Source organism: Mya arenaria, chromosome 9 (genome assembly GCF_026914265.1).
Source record: "Mya arenaria isolate MELC-2E11 chromosome 9, ASM2691426v1".
Lineage (NCBI taxonomy): Eukaryota > Metazoa > Mollusca > Bivalvia > Myida > Myidae > Mya > Mya arenaria.
The window spans coordinates 14078662-14087805 of NC_069130.1; the positions used below are offsets into that span (position 1 = coordinate 14078662).

The following is a 9144-nucleotide window of genomic DNA, read 5'->3' on the forward strand; positions in this document are numbered from 1 at the left end:
TATCATTTATCCATGAGCGTACATACACAATTTCATTCCATTTTTGAGTGTTAATGTTAATAAACATAGGGTATTTAAAAACTCGGGAAATTGATCAAACAATCAGTAATATGTACAAACAGAGACTGACGAGACATCCAAAATTTTGAAAAACAGATAAAATCACTACATATTTTTCGAGAAGCAAATATGAGTTACATCGATTATTTCAAAACGTTTTTCTTGATTCACTCAAAGGTCATATAGGCTTCTTTTCCAGTGGTCGTGTTCTTCATTTTGACAAGAAGTTCTGTATTCCCGAACATAAACGTAGTTTCTATAACCTGCTGCTGAAATGGAATGTCGGTGCTATTTTTAAGCTCAACTGTCCCTAGTAGTTGACACCCGGGGTCTGTTGTGAACTCGGGATTCTCCTGGGTCGATCTGTAGACGTATGTTAAGGAGATTTCACTGTTAGGAGTACTCCTACGAGTCACCTGCTGGTCAACTCTCAATTCACCGTTCGCCCGCACGAACACATTGAACCATTTAGGCACCCACCACTTTCCATTCTTCCAAAACTTCTTCTCATCTGGGTGCTTCTTTTCATCAAAATTGCCATACACTTCGTGTCCATACGTGTATTTCACGATCCTGGAGGAGACAATTGCGGGTTTGTGTCCAAACCTGACGGCACCTTTTAACACGGCCAGGCCCGCGTCTGGAGGGACGATTAGTCTCACGCCGGCTATTTCAATCCTCATTCTCTCTTGAACGTACGTGCTTTCACCGAAACCGCCCACCAGAATAACGGTTTGCACGTTTTTCATCTTTGGTTCAGCTAGAAGAGACTTTATATGCTGCATCAACAGATCGATTGGTGTTTTAAACCATGATTTGACAACTGTTGTATCAGCTTGTCTTTTCCTCCCCTAATGATGGCCTTTTCCCGCACTTTTAAGGACGCAATTCGTTCCTTGTAAAGATTTTGGTGAATACTTTTCAGCAAGATCCTTCAGCGAGGCTGAAATACGAACAATTATATGCGTTGTCTTTTCAATGTCAAATGACCGTTTCTTACGTTCAAAATCTCGGGTGACGTCGAAATAATCATTCATTTCCGTCTTTCGAAGGTCAGTGAGAGCTTTATCGCCAAATAATGCATTAATCGTGTTCATGTAATTTTCATCAACACAGATACCTCCCCATGGACCCCCACTGGCTTTGTGGATTTCCTTCAGGGTTCCATCTGGTTTTCTTTCATGAACAGATATATCTGCGGTGCCTCCTGTGATTTTAAGATAATTATAAATATTTCAATTTTTTAATGTAAAAGTTACTTGCCTGAACTATAAAAAGATGACAAAACAACAACACTTAATTCGTTTGAAAATAAATCAATATTTTAAATGTGACAAGTAACCAAGTGAAATCGACAGATAGCACTTTTATTATAAATGCATCGTAAATGCAAAGTGTAAAACTTTATGATTTGATATACCTCCAAGATCGACTACCATATACTGCGATCCTTGAATCGCTACAGCGCCCTTAACATCCATACCTAGCGTCTCGCACCAGACAGAGGCACACTCAGGCTCCAAGGCCAGCTGAAGGCGGCTTGGGTCTACTCCAGCCTTTACAGCAAAGTAACACATCAGCATATTGTAATACAATGAGACATGTTTTGCGTGAACCATCGTATACCACATTCACCTTTTGAAAAAAACCAAATGAAAAATCAATGATTCGATACACATAGTAGTCATTGTCGCTTGTCCCTGTAGTTTCCAATGTATTAATATTTAACACAAATTATTAAAGTTCCTCACAAAGAGTCTGTTACACTTATACACGACATTATGTAAATAAAGCAAAGTATATATGTTAATATGTGATGTGGCGAGGCACCTGTTGTTTATTTCTATAAACATTCTTTGTCATTGATAAAGAATTAGAGAAGTTAAATTGGTTAATGTGATCTTATTTGCAAAGAAATCAAGATAAACCAGTGTTATGTCGCTCAATTCTTTATTTACAACATTCTTCATATTCTATAAAATGCGTATCGGGGTTAATCCCGGAACGCTGGATTCCCGACCCATCATGATTACCACACCACCATCACAACCGCGTCAGTTGCCTTGCTTAATTTGACAAACATACTTTTGGTTGAGCTAGGTTTAGGCAGAGGTCATATTACTTTTTTAGATCACGACAATCCATTTTGTATTGCAATGATGGCAGACTTCTTCAAATGGATGTATATTCATACCGACATTAAGCCAAGGCATTAAGGTAAATGCAATGTCTTCGGCATGATATGAAACCCATTACACACCGCTTTCGGTCTTATGTCACCATAAACAGTAATCCTATAAAAGTGAAATGAACCTCAGTCATCATTCATCGTCACGGTTAAGTGACAGGTCGCTATTATTTCATATGTAACTCACTGTTGTGCATTGCTTTTTGTTAAGAATATTTCAAATTTCTTACTGTTACTGCCGCATCCCTCATAAATCCCTTAGCATTGTCATCCCAGATAGCCGGGACGGTCAGCACGTACAAAATGTCTGTCTCCACAATGTTTATGTTTTTCCTAGTAAAAGCCTCCAATAAGTGTTCTCTCAGGTATTTGATGGACATGACGAACAACGGGAAAGCAGTCATCTGTTTTCCGCAAAAGTCCTCCACCGTAATATCTCTTGTCAAGTACTAAAAACGACATTACAAAAACTCCTTTTACTAAACTCTTTTATATATATTTTCATATATTTGTCTATATAGTGTGGCTTGCTCAAATAAGTTTTATGTTTAATTTGGCTTACATGGTACATGCTGAGGTAAGGATGAGAGTGTGTTCTCGCAAATAGGTTGAAATCTTAATACAACCAAAAAAGCCCTTGTTTGCTGACGATTATAAGGCAACTAATAATTAATTGCATTGAAAACGGTAGGCTTCTTCTGCTTGTTTTGGTGTGCTTTTTGTGATTGTCGTTTAGTTTCTGTAAGGCATTAAACGTTACGGCTCTAAACAAGGTAATGGTTTGTTGTTAATGCCATTTAGCTGCCATTGTATTATTGAGTGCGTGACTTTGGGCGTAAAAGTGTTGACTTGACCTTATTTGTATCCAATGTTACAGTATTCGGAGTAAATTACCATATTTACATGATCAAAATATGTTGACTTGCTATGTAGTTTTGCTGACAAACCAAATTGCTAGTATTACTTATGTGTATCATGTTAACATATCATATTATTTATTTATAACTTACCTTATTGCTATGCAAAACCATCTTAAACCTCCGAAAAAGCCTCCATCCTTGGTGCACATCATCTTCAGCTAGGGCTGCGTACTTGTCCTCGGCCTCGAAACCAAACTTGTCAAAGCCTCCCTCTGGATTTAGGAGGACGGAAGTAGGCGTCTTAAGTGAAACAAAGTTGGAAGCTCCTGCTCGTGCGTACCAGTTCTGATTTGTCTGAATATTATTGGGGTCGTCTCGGAAGGAGAAGGCATAACCACTGTATGTGGTTCCAAAGTCAATAGCTGCCACCAGCAGGATCTTGCTTTGGCCATTGATTGCCATGGTTGATCAAACTGCTCTAAAACAATAAAGAAATGTAAAAATGGTCTGGTGTTATCGGTTTTCACCTTCTTATATAATCAACCCTGCTCATTCTATCAAGAATCCTAGGAACGAACTTGTTCTAAGTAGAAATGTTCAATAAATGTACTGTACTGTTGAAAATCCCCGAGGTAAGAACTCGAGCCCAGTATTAAAACAGTCGCAATGCCCAGATACTGCATAATTAAATAGTTACTCAATCTCAATTCTAATCATTTTACCACATACTAGCATGCTTCTAAATATTATGCTTCTAGATTGAGATTTAGAGTCCGTCGTAGATAGTGTTGATTAATATAACAAAGAAGAACTTATTCCAGAGCACAGAACTGCTTATCAATAATTCTTATTATTATTCAAATAATATGTCATCCTCAATTCTTAAGTACATGATTATTACCGTTCTAAATTATCTCAAAAGACTGGCATAATATGCGAAAGAATGCACTTTTGTAAAGGGGTTTGGGTATGAAATGAGCTTTGGATCCTGCTTTGCTGTTATTTGGTGAAAGGAGGTTATATTAAAGCCTTAAGTTTCTTTGTGTGATGTGGAAGCCGGTACTGATTTCTACCCAAGTCTACTGGATAGTAATTCATAACAGCTATGAGCTTGTTCACAAACGAACTGAAATAATCATAATAAAAATTAATTTTGTTGAAATTACTTTATTTATTAAAACCATTTTGGGGACGATAGTACTCAGTGCTTATTCGTATTCTAAGAAATCGTATGACAGTCCAAACGTACTGATGCTGTACTAAACCTATCACAGCTAAGTCAGTGTTTAACACTGCCTTGTGGGTGAATGTAAAGGTCAAATATACTACATTTCGGACAACCGCCTGACTCTGTCGCTAGGAAACAAGCTCCCTCCCACGGACGAAATATTATACATGCTACATGGACTTTATAAATATGGACAAAATAATATATACTAGAAAGTATTTTATTTTAATTTTGGGTAAGAATGCTTACAGGTTCAATGTGTTCGTACGCAAAATAGGACGCTTTGTACCATGAGAGCTTTTTACGAAAGCAAAACATTATTAATAGCGTAGCGCTTTTAACCCATCCCGAATACGTAAGAGGCATTTCACACTCAATTTTAAAGAGTAAAGGTTCAACTTAAACGTTTTAATTTTAATAGTTTAGCTTTTTACTTAATTCACTTATTGTCAAACGCTTTCTTTACTCTCTTACTTTACCATTTTAGTTATTATCCTTACAAAATTTGGTAACCGTGTAAACTATACAATACTAGTTCAATAATAATAAAGTTAGGTAAGCGTGTTGATAGGCTGACCATTTAATACAAGTTCTTGTGTTAGTTGCTCCTGATTTGTGACCTTAAAAATGACAAAATTCAATAACCCACTATCTTACTTGACCAGGAATGAATTGGGTCTTAAGCTATACTAATATAATGAAACTTTCACTTACAAGCACATACAAAAACCCTATGTCAAGGCCTTTAAGTCAATGTACGACATACACACAACATACCAAGACACATACAGACCACACATGTCTTTATCAATATGTGATCAGGGTACTCTCAGCACTTTGATTTCCCATTACGGCAAAAATTGACCTAGTTAGAGATATCTGTTCCTGGGCATTTCAAACCTTTGACTTGTATATATTGATTCACATAACGCTCTTCGTTATAATGCAATGAATACTGTTTCAACCAAACTCGAGTGCTTCCTAGATCATAACTGATGAGGAAGAAAAAATGCTATTTGTGCGCTCATAAGTATAAAGCCACCATTATATGAACACGAGAACAAAGCTTACGTTCCCTCCAGTACTTGCAGTACTTTCATTTTTCAGGATGTATCATGTCGAGAACATTTCATTTGTGGTAATATCCCGCGGTCAATTGGGGCGTTTTTATGGCCAATATGGACGTTTTGTACAGTCAATGTTCAGTAATTGACGTTTAGAACGTTCTTAGTGGACTCTCGTATCCCTACGATTATGTAAAGGAAGTGTATTACAGACAAAGAAGGACTTTTCTTACCGCCAGATGTATGTGTTTTCTGACGTTTTCAAATGTCAAAATTGACTTATCTATATACGCTATTACGAAATAGACATGTATTTCTAATAAAGTGGACTTTTTGATGCCAGTATATGTAAGGGATATTTTCCACGGGTACTGTTATTTTAATAACGTTTCTCAAGGCCATATATTACGTTTCTTACTGCCAATTTTATGTAACAGACGTCTATTCGAACATCCCGCAATGTCCATCTTTTGAGTTATAATCTCTCGACAAGCAATGGTGTTGCTTGGGATAAGGGGACATCCAACCGCACAATCCCGTCCATATTTTTTGAGTTTATTTACAAATCCATATTTGTAGTCAAAATCTCTCACCCAGCCATGTGTTTGGCTGGAGCGAGGGGACAAACCTTCCGCAACATCCCCATCCATCATTTTAGTTACAATTTCCCTCATGCACACGGTTTTTGCTTGGCAGGAGGTGACAACCCGTCCCCAACCTATCCGTCCATCATGTTAGCTAAAATTCCTCACACAGACACGGTGATACTTAGCAGGAGAATATACACCGCCCACACGCTCCCCGTCAATCTTTTTAATACAATCCCTATCACAGACACGTGGCAGGGTTGGATCCCGGATTTCAACTGAGAGAAGGTGCCTGTTGGATTGCGCCCCTCCCCAAGAAACCGAAATAAATAGGTTCTTAATATGATATGGGGGCTATGGACCTCATACATGAACATTTTGGCTATTTAAAGTGTTCACTGGTTCTGATGTATCTGATACCATACCGACATGAAATCACTTCCTCTTAAAAAAATTCGTCTGGTGCAACTCCTGTAACCGCGAGTTTTTATATCGTAATCATGTCCGCTGTAAATATTGTATAAATGAGTATCCTTTATTCGGTATTATTCACGTCAGAACTTGCAGTCAGTATTAAATAGCAGGTATGAAAATAATGAATTTCTTTGTTCAGCTTTTCAAGTGCCTGTTTAAAAAAAGAAATATGCCTAAAACGAGTACTAGTAATCTAAATCTGGCATCTTTGTAATGGAACGAAGAAACGCAAACCAATGGAACATTCAACACATGCACTAAGAGCAACATTTCTAGTATACGTTACTAACCCCACGACAACCCACCCCTCTTGGGAAATGTCGTTCTGACATTTCAAGAAAAATATATAGCTTACCAAATATACTAACTTATATGAAACAAATGCCGTTGGCGCACAATTACCACCATAAGATACAACTTCCTTAGCAAAAACTATCTAAGGTAATCTTATATTTTCAACTGGTAGCTATAACTAGAATATTATATCAGCATGTTTTACGCTTACTACGAGCTTAACAATGAAAATAAGGAAAATAAACTCCCTCACATTAAAGTTGATCATATGCCTGTGATTTATCATTTAATGTCAGAGCCTGCCTGTATGGCGTAATCTGAGATAAAGACATTAATTATGTCTTTAGAATATGATGCACATAATGTAAATATCATATTTCATTCAACCTGCACAAAAGTTCATTGAAAATGTGCACAATTGAATAATACAATATTAACATAACATTTTTTCAGTTTGTACTCAGTTTGAGGCAAACTTTATTGTTAATGTATGATTATGTAAACAACATGTTAAATCAAGTTTAAGTCTTGTTAATGTAAATTGAATATGGTGACTAGGTTATCAATGTATTTCTACCCAACTCCTAAAATTGTAAAACTATTTAACGTAAACATCGGGAATAAAATATATATGACCCATTTTAGACACAACACAACCAAAATGTTCTTGGAGGAGCACCAATTCCACCCTGACTGCATGTAAAACACACATAAATTTCAATTATTGATTAGGGAAAACATGGCTGCATTTCTGCCCCGAAATTGCGTCTGCTCTTACACCAAAGCCTTGATCTGCCTTTGATTTAGATCGATGTCTGACCTCATTTTGCATATTTTTTTTATTAGCATGACTGTATGCAGATCACATGCCTCTATGGTATTTTGGGATTTTTGCGATGGTGAAATGAAACATTGATGTCGAAGGCCAAACTTTAACTAGGGCTTTGCTGCAGCATGGTTTGCCATCAATATAAAACTTATGCTTGGGGATGTTTTTATTACTCACGAATGAACATATCAACTAAATAACCAGATATTTCAATGTCAATGAATGGATCTTCAAAAAGATAAGGCCATACGTCTCGAGAATGCAATAATATTACAATCTTCTTGGACAATTTCGACCATAACACTCCCATGACCTTAGCGTCATTTCAAACGTTTGCTTAACTAATAACTTATTCGTATATTTCGTGCGTTCATTTAGTATAAAACTCGGACGCGATTTCGCAATTTCATGCAGCGCGTTAATACCAACTGTCAACATAATTTAAATGACCTTATAGCCTGAACCGTACACTGGTTTCGTTATCGAAAAACAATGAAGTAGTACCTGAAATGTTCTAAACAGTATTACATTTCTGCAAGAAACATAACGTATTTTTGTTTACAATGTTTTGCATTTTTATAGAAGGAACATAAAATAAATTATAATCTTACTTTATCACACAGTTTCGCATAAAATTAACAGGTATTCCAACATGCTACACATCTTCTCACCCTTTGTCGAACGTTACAGCAAGCTATTGTCGTCTCGTATGTCAGCGACGAATACACGCAGGCATGATGAATATATATGCAAATATAAGCGGTAATTTGCATTGCTCGATAGACATCCAACCCGTTCCGTAATACGATAAGCAGGATGTTTATATCAGCTAGGTAGTTTTCTGATTTTAAGAAAACTATTTTTTTTGAATGAAAGGGAAGAGTACAATGAATCTATATTAATAGGTTATATTATGTCTTAAAGGGACTAGACACCAGATGGTTCAAAAAACGGCAAATACATTATTTCCTCAAAAAAAGCCTAGAATTGTCAATAAGATCCAGATTGGAGCTGATAATACATCATTTTACATGATTAAAAGAATATTTTGTAGCTGTCTCAGCTGAGTGTACCTGTACATACATATACGGACGCTATTTTTAATGTACTGTTTTAACGTGGTAGACACCCCCGGTAAAACTTGAATTTGAAACATACGCAAAAACTGCGAATGATACACGTGTAGTAAGCGATGTGATACATCAGCAAGTAAGATTCAATGAGTTGTACACAATGCTTTGACAATATTCTTTTTTTTTCTTGCAATAGTGCCATGTCCCTTTAAACATATGTTACGCTTTAAAATGCTCGAAACTGTTATCTGATATTTTAGCGGGATATTATATACAATGGATTTGAAAGGATTAATTTAGTTTTCGAGTTTTATTCTCTATTTTAATCATATGATATTGTTCTTTTTCGAATGAAAAATCAAGATATACGAATTATACAGACTTAAAAGCAAATTACACTTAAAGAATAGGTTGAGCACCAAGATATAACACAATAGGTTTTAGCCCTTCTAATGCGTCATAGTGACGTCAGTGTCGTATGTAATCA

The 9144-nt window shown here is 36.4% G+C and overlaps 2 protein-coding genes across 2 annotated transcripts; both read right to left on the bottom strand.

Annotated features, from left to right (window-relative positions):
* Positions 1-227: 227 nt before the first annotated feature.
* Positions 228-809, bottom strand: LOC128245766 (heat shock 70 kDa protein 12A-like). The gene has a single exon (XM_052963994.1). The coding sequence runs from the start codon at positions 807-809 to the stop codon at positions 228-230; it is 582 nt and encodes a 193-aa protein (XP_052819954.1).
* A 102-nt stretch (positions 810-911) lies between these two features.
* Positions 912-8332, bottom strand: LOC128245767 (heat shock 70 kDa protein 12B-like). Its single transcript, XM_052963996.1, has 5 exons — positions 8196-8332; positions 3259-3586; positions 2479-2697; positions 1481-1616; positions 912-1267 (listed from the first exon to the last, which is right to left on the bottom strand). The coding sequence occupies exons 2-5, from the start codon at positions 3568-3570 to the stop codon at positions 912-914; spliced, it is 1023 nt and encodes a 340-aa protein (XP_052819956.1). The 5' UTR covers positions 3571-3586; positions 8196-8332.
* Between the last annotated feature and the right edge of the window lie 812 nt (positions 8333-9144).

What these genes read in the sequence shown, in the direction of transcription:
- LOC128245766 (XM_052963994.1), bottom strand. Translation starts at nt 809, where the DNA reads ATGAAAAACGTGCAAACCGTTATTCTGGTGGGCGGTTTCGGTGAAAGC.
- LOC128245767 (XM_052963996.1), bottom strand. Translation starts at nt 3,570, where the DNA reads ATGGCAATCAATGGCCAAAGCAAGATCCTGCTGGTGGCAGCTATTGAC. An exon ending in TGAGGGATGCGGCAGTAACA is followed by an intron (nt 1,617 to 2,478) that starts GTAAGAAATTTG and finishes TTTGCTGTAAAG; the next exon opens with GCTGGAGTAGACCCAAGCCG. An exon ending in TATGGTAGTCGATCTTGGAG is followed by an intron (nt 1,268 to 1,480) that starts GTATATCAAATC and finishes TTAAAATCACAG; the next exon opens with GAGGCACCGCAGATATATCT.